We start from the raw sequence: 18,267 nt of genomic DNA on the forward strand, positions 1-18,267 counted from the left end.
CTGGTTGATAAATACATTACCGTTCCAGCTATCACTAACAGTTAATCAACATAAGTGAACACAAACACATATTCTAAACTGTCTTTGAAAATTACACTGGGATAGTATGCTATACTTTCGAATACTCATGGTCAACTGTTTGGGAAATAAATTTGACCACATTCATACATGTAAAGTTAATTAATAAACTATTACAGATTAGTTACACAACTCAAAGGCAAACATAAATATAGAAATTTGTAGTACCAATTAACAAGACAACAATTATCTTACCTTGCTCGCCGATTAAACACTTCCGTACATTACTTAAATACGAAACTAAACTCATCTGATTGACCATAAGCCAGAACATTTCTTTCTGTTGCTGCATAACACGTTCTGCCCCACGTACTGACAACAATAAACCACGTGTATCGTTCGGTTTGTCAAAATTATGCTTTGTTGTAAATTTATGAAAACTTTGTCCATCTAAACGAACAACAATCCATGTGGAAGGAAGACAGGGGTCTACAGTTTCGAAATTTCGAACATACTCGTAAATACTTTTAGCCATTACTAAAAGGGTACAGTGAAAACAAGAAGAAAATATATCAAGTTATTTAACCAAATTTAACTAATATCTATATAATATTGTTCAAAAAATGCACAAAACAACTACTACATGAAAATACCTACAATACAAGAAGACGGTAGCACAGCATAATTTCATGATATTCACAGCTTTCATGGTGATCGAATGAATTCTACGTCTAATGAATAAACCAACTACAGATTTATGTATTGGGCTCTGATTTATATTTATGATCTGAGGACTAATGAAATTAACCAGCTGCTTAAACAGAGCTAGGAGGAACGAGACACGAGCCTGGGATCTGTTTATTGAAAGCCGAGTGCATTAACATTAAATAACAGCCAAACATAGCTCGTGTGTAAGTGTTTAAAGGAAATTGAAAGAAAAAATGGTTTACTTCAGTATAAAATTCAAATATTTGAGTCAACTAGAGAGTGATGGCTCATATAATGACCAATTCATTTAAATAATTCATTTAACATTAACGTGAAAAACTTATGGAAGAATCAATCATTAAGACGTGCTAAAAATGATAGAAAATGTGTGGAGATAAAACAGTCGGAAGCAAGGTTATCAGGATAGATTGACTGAATACTTATAGGGTAGTGAAAAATGTTCACTTAAACTGGAAGTTAACGCTGATGAAATTTTTTATTTATTTAAACACATAAATATTGGTACAAAGTAGCACCAAATATATATGCGCCAAACAAATTTCATTTGATTTGTGTGAGGGCTGTGATACTACCCGGGTGCCCAGACTGAAGCACGTGGTTTTCTTAGGGGGCCACACCTCGAGCCTTTGACCTAAAGGTCTGATCCACAAGGCAGTGGAGCGTCGTAAGGAGATGCAGTCCCATGGTAGTTGGTGACCAACAATTGGTTCATACGCCATTTGTTCCATCAGGATACTGGAGCCCATGTGCACCATTGGTTTGGAATCAGGGTTTTCCAACTGCCCTAGGTGGACTTTCCGTGTTCACCGATCCGGTTAAAGCGCCGGACATTCGCTTTCCATCCTCTCAATTTCGTAAACAACACCCCCGCCACGAGAAGGCAGTGAGTAGGACTTCCCTGGCAGATGCTATATACGCGTGGCCATGTGAGAGCATTTCGAGAGGGAAAGCGGACTCTTCCCACTCTCGGCCGTACCAGAGCATTTGGGGGCTTTGTAATTAAGACATCCATCTCAGAAAACTCAATACTACCGGAGATATCTTTAAAGAACAAAACTTAAACTTAAAGGGAGATACCAATTTTCAAGAATCCAAAGTATGCTTTGACTGCTCATAACTAACAAGGACTAAACCAAACTTAAAAATCTAACACCCGTCAAATATATAAAAAAAAATAAACGAAACTGATTAAATAAGAAGTATAACTACCAAATGAAAACAATCACTTATTTTTAGTGTAATAAAAAGTAGTACATTTTTGTACTGATGATAAACATCAAAAGGTCAACTACGATTTTGTTTCTCAAATCGCTAACTTATAAATACGATATACCATTTTAAACTGCGTATTGAGTAAAAAACAAAAAAATTCTCAAACGATGAATAGTTATCAATGAAAATGAGAAGGGTCATATATTATGAAGTTTGTAACAAGTCAAACATTAATGTCATCAAATCTAATTATCAATAATTACTCGTTTTAGAATATTAAAGATTCCCATTCAAATGGGACAAATAGATATGTATGTTGCATAAGAGTTTTTTATTTCCCGTTTCAACAGTAGAGAAAAAACAAGCTCTTATAAATAAAATTTGTACCCTTTGCATAGACTAGTAATTATACGGGCTCAGTAACTCAGTGGACAATGCCTTAGGTATTTGAACCGTAAGTACTAGATTCGAATTTCAACATGAAAATCAGTACTGAGATGCAAGTAAATAAACCTAACGAGTCCTAGATAGTGGAGAACACACTTCCTAGATTCTATTGTCAGCCATAATCCAACAGTTTAAAAAAACGAATAGCTACTTCTGTCCAACTTTTTAAAAACACACTCCTATATTCTTTGCAGTTTCGTACAATTGATAATAATAACTATTGGCTAGCTAAAATAACATGAATGTTCACATATACCAATGAGTCGTAAATAATAACGCTAAAGAGTTGATATCTGTAAAAAGAAAGACTAGACAACAATGGAGACTGTGATTGTCTATATATGACAGACTTTTAGAAAGAGATTTATATTGCTACATTTAGTTGTACAAAATGTTAAGGGATATCTTTTAATAAGCTTCTAATGGATAGAGCCAATATAGCTGTTACAATTACTTTCTTACAGATGATTACTATGCTGAGTAGTGAATTGAGGTGAGAATGGGATACTAAGATAATGTATTGAAGTAATTAGCAATCCTGTGTCATACTTTCTAAATTATATATGGGACAATAGTTAACTCACTTTGAACCATAAGGTTATTTGTTCGAATCCTACATTAATCTTTCAACGACTGACATAGATTATAACCTAGGATGACTTAAACAACCTTAACTATGTAATCTATTTCTTGTGACCTATTTAAATAATCAGTAGTGCAGAAAAGAAACGAAACTGATTAGACCTACAGAAGACAAAGTAACTAAATAGACGAACACGTACTAACTATTAAAAGAAGATAACTAATGTCTAGTGTACAAAAAGATGGAGATAAATAGTTGGTAGTCAATCGCTCATTTTGTTGGCATACTACTCATTAATTCCTGATGTACTTTTAATTAAATATGAACACAATCTATGATAAAGATCTTCCAGGATACATTCATAATTATTTTGTGACAGCGTCTCCATATTGTAAACGTGACAAAAAGGAAATTTAGCACAAAAATTTCGTTTACAGAGATTAGTTTTAATGTACGAAGTTGTGAATTCACTAGGTTTACTCAATTGAATGGAACTCGTCACCATGCATCAACTTCCTTGATTATGAGAAAGCATTTGACAGTGTGGATCTGAGAACATTATACGAACGTCTCCGACATCATGGTGTGTCTGAGACGATCGTCAATATCATACGGAATTCATACGATGGACTACACTACAAAGTCATGCTTGGAGGACAGCTGACAGACGTATTCCAAGTGAGGATCGGAGTCAGACAAAACTGCCAACTCTCTCCCATACTCTTTCTTCTGGTGATCGACTGGATTATGAAGGCTTCTACATATCAGAGGAGACACGGGATACAATGGACAGTTCGAAATCAATTGGAAGATTTGGACTTTTCAGATGACCTGGCTCTTCTATCCCATACATACCAACAAGTACAGATGAAGACAACTAGTGTAGCAGCAGCATATGCATCAGTAGGCCTCAACAAACACAAGGAAGAAACCAAGGTCTTCAAACACAACACAGAGAACACCAACACAATCACACTTGATGGAGAAGCTCTGGAAGATGTGGAATCTTTCACGTACCTGGGAAGCATCATCGATGAACAAGGAGGATCCGATGCAGATGTGAATGCGAGGATTGGCAAAGCAAGGACACTATTCCTACAGTTGAAAGACATATAGAACTCTAAACAACTGTCGACCAACATCAAAGGCAGAATTTTCAATATGAACGTCAAGACAGTCCTACTGTATGGAGCTGAAAATTGGAGAACTACTACAACCATGATCAAAAGGTACAAGTATTTATAAACAATTGTCTACGCAAGATACTCAATGTCCGTTGATCGGATACCATCAGCAACAGCCTACCGTGGGAGAGGACAAACTAACTTCCATCAGAAGGGGGAATTAGGAAAAGACGTTGAAAGTAGGTAAAACATACTTAGAGGAAATAATCAAACCGGATTACGAAGCAGACGCTAACTTGGAATCCTGAAGGTAAACAGAGAAGAGGAAGACCAAAGTACACATTGCGTCAAGAATTGGAAGCAGACATGAAAAGGATGAATAGCAACTGGAAAGAATTGCCCGGGACAGAGTTGGATGGAGAATGCTTGTGGGTGGCCTGTGCTCCTTCACGAGTGGTAAGAAGTGTAAATAATTAAGCAAATTATTCTCATTTTTATTACTGCTATTAAATATTACAATTAGATGACTTTTTCAAAGGATCAAGTGAATTTTACTCAAGAATTTCTGCATTTACATGTTGATTCAAATGATGTGATAATATAACTGATCTGGATAGTAAATAAAATGGTTAATATATTTTTAGTCATTTGACCCATTGTACATATATTATCCATCTATAAATTTTGTATCGTTAGTTTATACGCATCCTGCAATCTAAAATACTAGCTGAGTGGAAATGTGTTGGATAAGCTAATCGACTTTCAATCGTTACGTATCATTTACTTTGACATTGCATTGACAGACAGTACATGACTGGGTCTCAAACAAAAACACACGGTTCAAAGATGAGTCAACAAACTTGTTAGATTTAGACAACTAGTTTAGTTCTAGGTAACAAGTACAATGTAGAAATAAAATCGAACAGTAACTCATTAGTAGAAATACGTTTCAATGAACTTGGATAATCAAAAATAGCATGACGGAGTAGGTCAAAGAGATGCATTTGAAGTCGTCAATCATAAATGATTTACGAGTATTACACAATGCACATTACAAATGAATGGCATGTAGTGATAAGATGAATGTTTTTTTACCAGTTTATCTGTAGTTTTCTAGATTAAATGTTTAAATAGTACCATGCGTTGAAATAGCTGAGCGAAGTTATCAAACATTAAGCCACTATTTACGAGGTTTCTATTTCATGAAACTATATAATAATACATGCGATTTACGAAATGTTACCTATAAAAACCTGACATTTTAAAAAGTCGTTATACTCTTCCCAATCACATTGTTCCCCTATTTATAACTTCCGGTCTTCTTTCTTATACACTACAATTCATTATTGTCCGGTTTACAAAGACCTTGTTTTGTAAAGAATTTAAAGATATCTTTTTAATTACCCCTGGTGTTAAGCCCTAAAATGTGAAGATCGACACTCACTCTCTCCTATCTATAATATTACTGTAAGAAAATAATTTCTCCAACAATTCTTTCTTGATTTTTCAGCGTAAAAAACTCACAACTCAAAAGTAATTCCATGGCATTATGGTTTTCCAAATTACTACTTAATTTTTCAACTACGATGGGTATTTCGCAGATCAATGTTATTTTAAATAAGAAACAAACTAGAACAGGTAGAATGACAAAAATTGATCCTTGTTAATTCAACACTATGAGGTAAGATAGTTTAGTAGATTCTTCACACAGATTGACTATAATGCCTCACAGGTGGTATAAATAACTGTCAGATATACCTTGGATTTCAGTGTTGGTATTCCGTTGGTTCCCACTGAAGCTGGTTTAGTTAAATTAACTCACATCATAAAGTTCTAGAAATTGTATTAAACGAGCATTAAGAATAAAAAGTATCAAGAATCATTACTATAGCAGAAAGCTTTTCCAAATCGAGGCTAGTCTCAACTGCAGACTAAGATCAGCTAGAGTTTCAGTTAAAGCCGAATAACACTAAACAAGTGCCTGGTACTAATCACTTCCCACTATTTCACATGTGTCACTGCTAACAATTCACAATTATATTACCTAGTCACCGAACTATCAATGCCCGTCATCTTGAGGATTCAAGTGAAAAATTTAATACTATCGACTACAGATAAAATCAGAAAACATACAGGAAGTAAGTCACAACACACAACATATGAATGAGCTGGCTAAAACAATGCAGATTCATGACACCGAGCTCAAAGAACCATGTAGCACTACTCATCAATTATGCACTTAACAAAAAACTAACACAGATTCTTCAGGAGATTGATATTTGATTAACTTTTAACGTGCCTCAAGGCTTAGCAGTAGTTCCATGGGGTTTATAAATAAAGAATAGGGTCTAGAAAAAATGGTCATTAGCATATCGGAACAAACAACCATTTCCTATCTGAACAATATATCCGTTTACACTTCAATAACTGGTATAAATTGGCAAAACACATAGTCAACGAACCAGAAACTTCGGTATCAGATTGAAGGTCACTTTCAATGCACTTACACAAAACGTTTATTTACAATTTAATGGGTATATATATTCACAATTACATTTAAGACAGGTTAACTTTTAACCATATTGATAATGCTTTGCGCTGACAGCCGATGATCAGTTATTTGTAGATATAAATCCAGGTACCAAAAGAAACAAAACAAATCATTAATAATCCCATCTATTAAGTCACAATAAGTCTTCACTACAAACTAAAACTAAAATAAGTGTATGAAACAAACAAATCTACTAAAAAACTTGTCACCAAAAATTACTGATCTATCCGTCTAAATTACTTTCGCCTCGAATGTACTATAAATTGGTAAGTTAAATGAATATAATTTTGGATGAACATAGTACAAAATGATAACAGAAACAAATTACATCTCAATAGCTACTGTCTCAAATAGAAAATACAACATTTCGTTAAGATATTTATTGAAACAATAATAACAAGGAACAGTCTATGAAAATAACGCGATCAGAAAAAAAGATCCAGTGGTGATGACAGTTATTAATATGAGAGCAACAAGACAAGAAAGAAATCATTTGGCCCATAAAATAGTGCCACAAAAAAACGTGTTCCAGTTCATTATTTATCTTAGTGTTTGAGGAGTGACAAACACAATAGCATAGACCAAAGCAACACAACAGAAAATTGGTCAAAATAAGGGGATAACGACAAAACGTGAGAATTTGAGTGTTTACTCCAATGCATTCATGAGCAAGTGAGTGTTATGATGATGACAACAGAATAATGTGTTTATCACAATTATTGAAAAAAACGAAAATATTCTCAAATAATTTGTAGAGGTTAGGCATCAATTGGGCCTTTTTCGGATGACTTCTCACATTTTATGACATCTTCGTACAATGGGACCTTCACATTCATTGCTTCAATATACGTTGGCAAACGAGCATACTGAAAAGAAAAAAAACATGTCATATACTTATAAATATATAGTGATCATATGCAGCTGTGTATGTTAAAAATAAAATATTAACAGAGATAGGTGATGGCTAGCAGCCGAATCCAGGACGCACGTTTTGTCCTGTGTGGGAATCTTCAACTAGATATATCTGCATTCCAAAGTTCTTCACTTCTGGACTCGAACTCGGTACTGTTCGCTAAAAATACCATGACGTTATCCACTCAGCTACAGAGTCCGAATAGCCATTGGTTTATAAAATACAGTGGAGATACTGACCGATTTTAGTCCAAATTATCAATGAGAAGATTCGAACAATTAATACAAATGAACTGAAAATAAGATATTTCATAATATATCATTTCAGAATGCAAAACACCTTCACCAGGACCTATAGAAACCAGTGAAAGTAAGTGAAAGATTGACTGATAAATGTAACAAAACCCAAGTGACTTTTTTGTAATGTATCCACAGGTTTATTTTCCCATAGAATAACGAACTTTATATGTGCGAATTTAGGCACAAAAAGTTACAGTAATCTCTTTCTGATATCCAGAAAAAAGATTTACAGAAAATGTTGGATTCCTCGCAAAAAAAAGTCAACGCTACAAAAAGATTTCGACCGAAGGTAAGTAAAAAACGAATTCTATCTACAGTTATTACTGTCTTCACATAAAAATCTGGTAAAATGAGACACTAAGAAATGCCCTAAACAACAGAATAACAATCGTATGAAATGAGAATCATAAAATAAAAGCACGAGAATACTTTGCATCCAAACACAATCACGATAAATTTCATTCTGCTTAAAGTGGATTTGTAATTATGTTGGATACAAAATAAAACTCCAGTAAATGGACACTGGCTTCGATGCTGCGCCGTCAAAGAAAACTGCTGAAATCGATAAACTGGAAAATATAGATAACTTTATAGTAATGATAAACCAGATAATTGTTGTCAAACTGACTACTTTCAATTTTCAAATGATGAATCAGAAACTCACAGTGAATTTTTTCAGATACATAGTCACTGGGTCGCAAAACATTGCTCTATATACAAGCCACCGGGATTGAGTGGTTGAGACATGTTCAAGTCACGGAGACTGATGTTTTACGATCATATCATTGACTGAATAACGGTCTTGACACCACATCAAGACATAAAGTTGTCAGACGACAGCACCATCAACACGATTTTGTGACCGAAACAATAACGACTGATAACAAAGCCGGAAGATGTTTCACGTTCAAAAAATTAATTCACAAGTATAAAGCTCTTGAGTTTTACAGCTAACATTTCATAACTAAAACATCATGACGACACCAGAATTTGAAACTGGCATGAAATGTTTTGGTTTTCCACTATATGAAAGCTTATCGTATACATACTATAATATTATTCTCACATCCTACAAAACTGTGCTACACCAAATTATAGTAGGAAACAAGTGAATATTGTACAACTACATTGAATATTAACTTTTATGGCTCCGGTTATGACCACATCGATGTAGTTGGTGACGCAATATAAACCTTCATAAATGCGAGTAGGCATATCAATAGCACCTCCATAGCTTAGATATACACGATTTTCTGAATAAACTGTTTGAACAAATTCTCTGAGCGTTACAACTGATCAGACTCGACGTAAGCTACTCATATGTAATACTCGAATAGTTGAAAACCATGACTACATAATTCCTATTTGGTTAAGAAAATATGACTAGATGAATATTCTAATTGTAATACATTCCAGCTAACTTTTAATTAAAACACTTATAACAGGATTTAAAAATTGACAGTGTAGTAGCCTTGTTTCAAATACTTATGAATATTTGAAGAAATTCTTGGTGATTGTTCGTTTGTTCGAGCTGGATATTCACTAATTGGTTAAGAACATTCTGTAAACCCCCTACAAGTTTGAAAACACTAGGCTATTGTTTCTAATTGGTTTGTTTTTTTGGTACGCTCGGAGTAAAATAGAGTATTTCGACTTCTGATGTACTGTTGTCAGCGATAAATTTTTCAATAAGAAATACATAATAAATATAATTATTTACTTTTGAAGAGAGGTTTAATTGATGTACCTACCATCTGGTTTTTTGCAGCTGCATAATGAATATTTCGATCTTGAATGTCAAATCAACAAGATTTAAAAGTAATCTACATGCTTAGATTATGATGAAGGTCGATAAATAAGTCCTCTTACATTCGTATGGAACAAAAGGCTCAAAATTTATTTATAATTTTATTAGAAAACGCTGATTTGAAGTTTTTGTTAGCGCATTGTTTTGTTAACCAAAGTGAGCTTCACTTTTATTCTACCAACAAAATTATCGAACATAAATCTTGCATAAAACTTTTTGATATCCTTGACAAACAAACAAGCCCCCAAATGCCCTGGTACGGTCGAGAGTGGGGAGAGTCCACTCTCCCTCTCGAAATGCTCTCACATGGCCAGCGAATATATAGCCTCTGCCAGGGAAGTCCTACTCACTGCCTTCTCGTGGCATTACTGTTGTTTACGAAAGTGAGAGGACGAAAAGCGAATGTGCGGCGCTTTAACCGGATCGGTGAACACGGAAAGTCCACCTAGGGCAGTTGGAAAACCCTGATTCCAAACCAATGGTGCACATGGGCCCCAGTATCCTGATGGAACGAATGGCGAATGAACCTGTTGTTGGTCACCGGCTACCATGGGACTGCATCTCCTCACGATGCTCCACTGCCTTGTGGATCAGACCTTTAGGTCAAAGGCTCGGGGTGTGGCCCCCTAAGAAAACCACGTGCTTCAGTCTGGGCACCCGGGTAGTATCACAGCCCACACACAAATGACATGAAATGACGCACTCCACTAACTACACTGCTCTCGTTCCTAATAGATGAAAGACAATTTACATTATTATTATTATTATCATTATTATTATTACTATTATTTACTACGTCGCTTTCTCACTCCCTTTATTCCCAAATTGTGTATCCTTCCTTTCCAACTTATGCAGTAGCTCGCCCATGGTGGAAACTCTGTCCTATCTAAACGATCTCCAGTCACTGTCTGGTTGAAAGTGAATGCTTCCACCGATTACGAATACTGAAGCAGTCTTTCTGAAACCACGTACGCCGTTCAAGCTGGCTTCCTTCAACGTTCGCACACTAATGCAGATCGGACAACAGATGGGGCTGGCTATGTCTTTAGAAAGTCTTAATGTTGATGTTTGCTGTCTATCCAAGACCCGTATTCAAGACTCTAGTGAAGTACTACAAATTCGCTCTCCATCTGTCGCTTCGAAAAGCTTGTTTCACGTGCGCTTATCCTGGGACTCTGTGGCATCTTCGTCTGGTCTTGCAGGCGTTGGTGTTGCACTAAGCGCTAGGGCTGAGGCAGCACTAATCGATTGGATCCCCATTAACAGTCGGTTATGTGCTGTTAGATTAGAAAGTTCCATCAAAGTGAGAAGAAATCGGCGTGAGAAACGGTGTCTTTTCGTCATCTCCGCCTATGCCCCGACAGATTGCAGCCCGGATGCAATCAAGGATGAGTTTTACCACCAGTTAACAGTTCTTCTCCAGAAAGCGCGTTCGACAGATATTGTAGTATTAGCCGGAGACTTGAATGCTCAGGTCGGGCGTCTAGGCACAGAAGAGAGTCGTTTAGGTGGCCGATGGGGACTTGTTGGTCGCAGGACAGATAATGGGGACCGTTTGCTGCAACTGTGCACAGACCACAACCTGTTTCTGGCTAGCACTAACTTCCGGCACAGTCATCGCCGGTGTGCCACCTGGCGTCCTCCCTCTGCATCTCAAGCCTGGACTCAGATTGATCACATCGCGATCAGCTACCGCTGGCGTGGTTGTGTACAAGACTGCCGCTCCTTTTGGAGTACCTATCTGGAGTCTGATCATGCCCTGGTCTGCGCCAATCTCACCTTACTTTTCAGTGGTCGAAGGATTGACCACCACCAACGGATCGATGTTAGTAAACTGGCTGCAACTTCTGTTGCAAGTAAGTATCGAGCGGAGCTAGCTTCTAGGCTAGCTACCATCCCACCGAAAAGTATAGATGAGCATTGGTTGCATCTTCACAACGCCATGAAAATGGCGAGTAAAGTCGCTTGCGGCTTCGCGAAACGTCCCGCTTACAAGCACTGGGTTTCTTCTGGCTCCTTACAACTGATGGAAGCCCGTCAGTCTACTCCGAGTAACCGTGAGTTTGACCACAAACGAAGGCTGTTACGTAGTGAAATCGGGCAAAGCTTGCGTAAGGACCGAGAAGCCTGGTGGTCGGAGCGTGCTAATGAGATGGAAGCAGCAGCTGCATCTGGTAACTGCCGGAAGCTCTTCCAACTCATCCGAGCCATTGGCATCAAGAAGTCTGGTGTGAGTGAAACAATCTACGAGGATGAAGGGATATCAATCACTAACATCTATCGACGTCTTGGACGATGGGCGGAATTCTTCGAAGGGCAGTTCAACTGGCCTGCTGCTCCGGCAACATCAACCAGTTTGTCCTGCTCTCCATGGCCAGTGAAGACTGTTCCACCAAACGAGGCGGAAGTCCGCAAGGAACTCCAACTCTTGAAGCGCTACAAATCACCGGGCCGAGATGACTTACCTCCAGCTCTTTTTAAAGATGGTGGTGACTTTCTGGCTAAGGAACTGACTGTGTTGTTTGCAAAGGTTTGGGAGCAAGAAAGTGTTCCAACATCATGGAATGAGTCAATAGTCGTCCCTATCTTTAAATAGGGTTCACGTCGTTCCTGTAACAACTATCGGGGGATAAATCTAGTTCCGATTGCGTCCAAACTATTGGCTTCTGTCATTCTTCGTAGGTCGTTTAAAACCCGAGAACGATTGACTCGCGAGGAGCAGGCTGGTTTTCGTTCTGGTCGAGGATGTATTGATCATATCTTCATCCTACGCCAAATGTTAGAACACCGTCATACTTATCGCAGGCCAACAATCGTAGTGTTTCTTGATATCAGGGCTGCCTTCGATTCGTTGGACAGGACTGTTCTCTGGGATTGTCTATTGAAGAAGGGTGTGCCTGAGAAATTCATTAACACCTTAAAGGCCCTGTATACGAACACCTCAGGCAGAGTGAGGGCATACAACCACCTTTCTCCCTTGTTCCATTCGAGCAGTGGGGTTAGGCAGGGTTGCCCGATCTCACCATTCCTCTTCAACTTTGCCATCGACGACATTCTGGAAACAGCTCTGATGGATGTAAGTAATGGCGGTGTGGATCTCCTGCCTGGAGAACGACTTCTCGACCTCGAGTATGCGGATGATATTGTCTTACTGTGCGATAATCCCCAAGGCATGCAATCCGCACTTAATCAGTTGGCAATCAGTGTCCGCAGGTACGGCATGTGCTTTGCACCCTCCAAGTGCAAAGTACCCCTACAAGACTGGCAGGATTCTCATCCTGTACTCACCCTAGATGGTGAGCAGATTGAAGTAGTCGAGAAGTCCGTGTATCTAGGTAGCTATATAAGTGCTGGTGGTGGCGTGAGTGATGAGATTGATGCACGTATAATGAAAGCCAGAGCGGCTTATGCCAATCTGGGCCATCTTTGGCTCCTTCGTGATGTTAGTCTGGCTGTAAAAGGTCGGATCTACAACGCGTCGGTGAGAGCAGTTTAGCTCTATGCTTGTGAAACCTGACCTCTCCGAGTTGAGGATGTTAGATGACTCTCTGTGTTCGATCATCGTTGTCTCCGAAGGATTGCTGATATCCAGTGTCAACACCATGTTAGTATTGCGGAGGTTCGGCATCGTGTGTTCGGGCGCAGAGACGATAATTCAATTGGTGTCACCATCTTGAAACACCGACTTCGGTGGCTTGGACATGTTTTACGAATGTCGTCCCAGAGACTTCCACGTCGTGCATTATTTGCCGACTCTGGGACTGGTTGAAAAAAGCGGAGAGGAGGTCAGTGTATGACATGGTGTCGTGGCATGAAAGAAAGCTGCAAAGGGCTAGCTTCTGTTGGTCCTTCACGACTCCCTGGCTGGGGTCCGAGAGATGGTGCAACACAGTGGCTAGAGACGTTATCAGATATGGCTCAGAATAGAAGCCAGTGGCGATCCTGCTGCAACCTTCTTTTACTTTCTACATAAAGAGTGGTTCTAACTTTCTTAACTGAAAGAGTCTTCTGGTTGTACATTTCAGTCCGCCTTATCTTTTCATCCCTTCTCTTCCTACTTTCATTATTTTGTGTGGCGCATATGTATCTGGTGCCCTTTTGTACCAATATATATGTGTTTAAATAAATAATAAATAAATTATTGTTTTGTTAACCAAAGTGAGCTTCACTTTTATTGTACACCAACAAAATTATCGAACATAAATCTTGCATAACTTTCTGATATCCTTGAATAAACAAACTGGTTATCTCGCACAGCAATTTACTGTCAAGGTTTGCATGACTTACCTCTATATGCCGATGTTCACGAACGCGACAAGCGTGAATAGTTAACTTCACCATTAATAATAATATCACAATCAGCAATGCGATAAGCAATGGTAATAAAAGTGGTCGAAACATAATATGACGGAAGAAGTAAGTAGCTTTTCTAACAAATGTAGGTTGGTGTTCATGAAAGGTTGATTCACCATCACCACTGACGGCATGTATACGAATAATATTCTGATCACTATTTTTTACAGCTTTGACATAAGCATCATCATCTTGTGGAATGATTCCACGCAAACTAAAGAGTGGTTTTATGTCGAATGGTGAATCCAGTGGACTTTCATGTGCGTCATCTAAAAAATGAAAAAGGCACAAGAGCTTCTCAAAAACATTGTGACGTAAATATTTCTTCTGATTATTAAACGAAAATATTACATTTGTATAAATCTGTTCCAAAGAACTGCATCCATATGTAGGAGATTTGTTCGGAAAAAATTAACACAAATTTGATAAGTCAAATACAGATATCGAACTTTTATATAGAAACGTGTGATGTACGATACATAAAACTTGACACTAATAAACTAGCCGATGTCAACGTTAAAAATAACACAATATAGAAAATTTAAATTGACACCAATAACTTACAGTCCGACATTTCGCTAATGATCTATTTTGGTTTAATTACCAGATGATTTGTCCCATGTTATAACCACATTTGCTCAAGTAAGTACGATGTAATCAAACACTTGAAACATCTACTGACCTAGTGAGGGAGATTACATATTAGATTGGGTGATATTAGACTGACCTTAACATTATTTACCTGACCAGTTTACAGGAGATAGCTAACTTCAAAAATATTTCAGTAAATAACAAGTTTCAACACTTCTATGGTCCGCCTTATAGTGACAAGCAATGATATGATACTTGTTCTTTGACAGAATGGAATGCAGTGTTCAGATAATGAAATATAACAACCGCTTCCATCCAATTGGTACATACTGACCAAGCACTCTGGGTAGGTTATCGACTGTTAAAAAGCGCGAATAGGTAATTTAGGAGTGACTAATTTCAATTTTTATCATAGTTGTGCAAAAATTCCTGACACAGATTTCATCTTGACTGTTTTAGAAGGTTGAATAGGTCGGAATGGTGGTGGCTGAAAAGCGTAGTCAATCAGTCAGCATGTTTGCATAATGTTGAAAAGAGAAAAACAATAAAATCTAAATCTGAAGCTGGTAACAAACATTACTTAAAACGTACATGGGGCAAAGTTATGGAAAATGCGAACGCGTGATATGACCACATGATTACCAGAATCTGAATCCATGTCGCCGTCTACCTTATTAGTTTTGGTATCCGCATTGGCTCCCGAACCTAAAGAAAAATAAGAAAGCTACGAAACGTCACTGGGAGAAATTAATGCAATAAATGCATGGAAATTAATCGTAACAAGTTAAATGCGCTTTATCCACGGCTGAAATAAACACCAGCACCTATACAACAATTATGGCAATTTCTATTTGATCACTAAAACTTATTCTTCATATTTTTGCACTGCCATCTTACGTGAACTAAACTTTTACTACTCTTAATCTGAAGGACTCCTACTTAGAAGTGAATGGTATGTCACTTTAGAATATCAAAATTCATTTATTTTACAGAAGTAGAGAACTAAGTTTGGTAGTCAAAACATTTCGAACAAAAATTTTGAAAATGCTAGGGAGTAAGAATACGTGGAAACATTCAGTAATTTAAAAAATCCTACCGTTATTTACGCCTCCCAATAAATGACGAATACTGTCGAAGAAACTGCTAAAGAAGCTGAAAAGACTAGTTCACATTTAATTTTAACATTACTTTTGAACAGGCAGAAACCCAAGTCGAATAGATGTGTGACTCGGAGTCGCACCACAGCCTACTTTGCAAGCAGCAACTAACTTTGTATCCGGCTTGTATACATCATCACAAGATTCCTCACAAGTAAATGTCGCTGGTAATGAATTCAAGTTTGACAGGACACAGCCTCTGGAACACGCATCTTCTTCAGCCCCCTACAAACAATTCATATTCGAGTATTTCCGTACGAATTACAATCAAATATTTACTAAGAAAAAAAAGAGGAAAACAAACTACCAATTTGTAGTTATAAGCATGGAATATGAGAAGTGACCGGACAGAGCTGAAATTGCTGTAGATTGTAGTGTCGGTTGATATGTTAAGCCCATATTACCTTGTTTCAGCTTCTGGACAAGCCAATTTGCTATCCATCACGAGTCACGTTTTGACCTTGTTAATTATTCACTTATTAAAGCCGACTATTTTTTTATATGAGTGTGTGTACACTTCTTATCCTATTTATCACATGTCTGTCATTTATTTTTATCTGACTATAAATATTGATTAACGCTTAGTTAAAGTGAGTTGGCTTACCCGCCATCTCCAATGTGCGTCATTTGTTAATAAAACTGTAATCGCCGCTTTTCTTTGCCTTCTGATCTCATGCACTGTTAAGGTTTGTATTGTGACGGTTATCAAGGTGAACGATTAGCGAAGCACGGCACTACAGATCCATCTAGACTCACATATTATAGTATGTAATTAATGATGATCATAAGTAAGTTTTAGAGTTAGGTACTTACAATGCTGATACTGACTACTGCAGTCAACCAACTTAATTTTAAATCAGTTTGAAATCTCTGAAGATAAACTGGCCTTGTTAGAGGTATTATAAGCAGCTTTTACTGCACCAAAACATTAATTTACTAAGTCGTTTTATGAAGCAACACTAGAAAGTCATTAGATTTTAAAAGTTCCATCTGAAACGAACGACTATTAAAGCTATGACACCAAGTAAGATTGAAAGTACAGAGAGCTCAGCTATGAAAAAATTGAGTACTGGAAAGTAGCAAAAATGAGTGACCCTAACTGTTTACAGTTTACTATTATTTATTTTATTTAAACACATATATATTGGTACAAAAGGGCACCAGATACATATGCGCCACACAACTGTTTACAGTAATAAACTGCCTATTCCTCAAAACACAACGACAGGAAAAATTTTCACTCATTTTGTTAAGCGACCGTCAGTTAACTTTCCTGTCGGAATATGATGACCAGACTGAAAGCAAAACGAAAGTACTTCGTAAAAACGGTTATCAAACCAAAAATGCGGCGAAATTGAGACTAACGAGAGGCCTACATGCTCTCTGTAAAGTGGATAAGATTCAATCCATTAAAAAGGTGCGAGGCTTTCCACATATACAGAAGTCCAAGTTTCTATATTACATGGAGATAAGGTTATTATTGAATCCCGAAAAGCTAGAATGATACAACTCTTTAGTAAACTAGTTGGAAATTACCTTATATAGATCAAAAGGTATTTAACGCTTACAAATCTGCAAAGCATTTTTTGTTCGAAGCAATTTAGTTACGCTGAACAGAAAATCAGTTGGCAAACTTACTTGTAAGCTAGGCCTCGGTAAGTGAGCTGCAGAATAACTCCCTTTACAGGAATGTACGTTAGATTGCAAGAGAAACACGTGAGTCGGTTTATTTTCCATGAGTACTTTAGTCTGAATTAAAGCAAAAGGAGAACGCGGATTCTCCTGAAACCCTGAGACAATCAATTTGTTGAAATCTCTTAAACCAGATCAACCTATGGCAGCAATTTAGGAAAATGATTACTTCCATATCTAATGGACACTGGTGTAATATTTTTGAGGCTATACTGAGAAGTAATAAAAATACTGAACAAAATATTACACTCTGAAAGTGAACAGACACCTGGACAATAAGAGAAGGGAGAAAACTGCTGAAAATAACAGTACGAACCTTATACAACTGCATCTATGAAGATATGATCTACACAAAATATACTTACATCAAATTTAGTGACGCAAACATCTAAACAAGTTTTCGGTGTTAATGGCAATTCAATAGCATCAACTAAAGAATACAAAAGAGCGAACAAGGGCACGACCAAAACTCTCATCGTCAAGAACGAAACCAGTCGCCAGTAGTCTTGTTTACAAAACTAACTTGTTCAAACAACTGATAACATATGCAACGTCGATTCAAATCCCATAGTGGTAGAAGTAGTAAGAGTATAAGCATTATGTGAAAGATTAGGGTTTGAAGAGTCATTTAGATGTAAGCGCTTGTGTATAATTACACTTTGTTGAAAGAATTCTTTAATCTACATTTTTAGTAGACGATAAACAGCAAAAAATCTATGAAATAATCACTTCATAAGTATGTTCAGCTTCATATTTATATGACCAGTTTCAAATGGATGGTTGCTTTATTC

General features: G+C 37.3%; 2 protein-coding genes across 2 annotated transcripts; both read right to left on the minus strand.

Annotated features, from left to right (window-relative positions):
- Positions 1-211: 211 nt before the first annotated feature.
- Smp_073990 (hypothetical protein) lies at positions 212-553 on the minus strand (the record flags this gene model as incomplete). Its single annotated transcript, XM_018796642.1, has 1 exon — positions 212-553. The coding sequence occupies one exon, from the start codon at positions 551-553 to the stop codon at positions 212-214; it is 342 nt and encodes a 113-aa protein (XP_018646879.1).
- Positions 554-6,730: 6,177 nt separating this feature from the next.
- Smp_074000 (hypothetical protein) lies at positions 6,731-17,983 on the minus strand. Its single transcript, XM_018796653.1, has 6 exons — positions 17,842-17,983; positions 15,816-16,009; positions 15,724-15,779; positions 15,219-15,332; positions 13,971-14,305; positions 6,731-7,530 (listed from the first exon to the last, which is right to left on the minus strand). The coding sequence occupies exons 1-6, from the start codon at positions 17,950-17,952 to the stop codon at positions 7,423-7,425; spliced, it is 918 nt and encodes a 305-aa protein (XP_018646880.1). The 5' UTR covers positions 17,953-17,983; the 3' UTR covers positions 6,731-7,422.
- Positions 17,984-18,267: the final 284 nt, after the last annotated feature.

The sequence above is a fragment of the Schistosoma mansoni genome, assembly GCF_000237925.1.
Source record: "Schistosoma mansoni, WGS project CABG00000000 data, supercontig 0172, strain Puerto Rico, whole genome shotgun sequence".
Lineage (NCBI taxonomy): Eukaryota > Metazoa > Platyhelminthes > Trematoda > Strigeidida > Schistosomatidae > Schistosoma > Schistosoma mansoni.

What these genes read in the sequence shown, in the direction of transcription:
- Smp_074000 (XM_018796653.1), bottom strand. Translation starts at nt 17,952, where the DNA reads ATGAGAGTTTTGGTCGTGCCCTTGTTCGCTCTTTTGTATTCTTTAGTT. An exon ending in TTTGCGTCACTAAATTTGAT is followed by an intron (nt 16,010 to 17,841) that starts GTAAGTATATTT and finishes AATTGTTTGTAG; the next exon opens with GGGGCTGAAGAAGATGCGTG. An exon ending in GGGTTTCTGCCTGTTCAAAA is followed by an intron (nt 15,780 to 15,815) that starts GTAATGTTAAAA and finishes TAGTCTTTTCAG; the next exon opens with CTTCTTTAGCAGTTTCTTCG.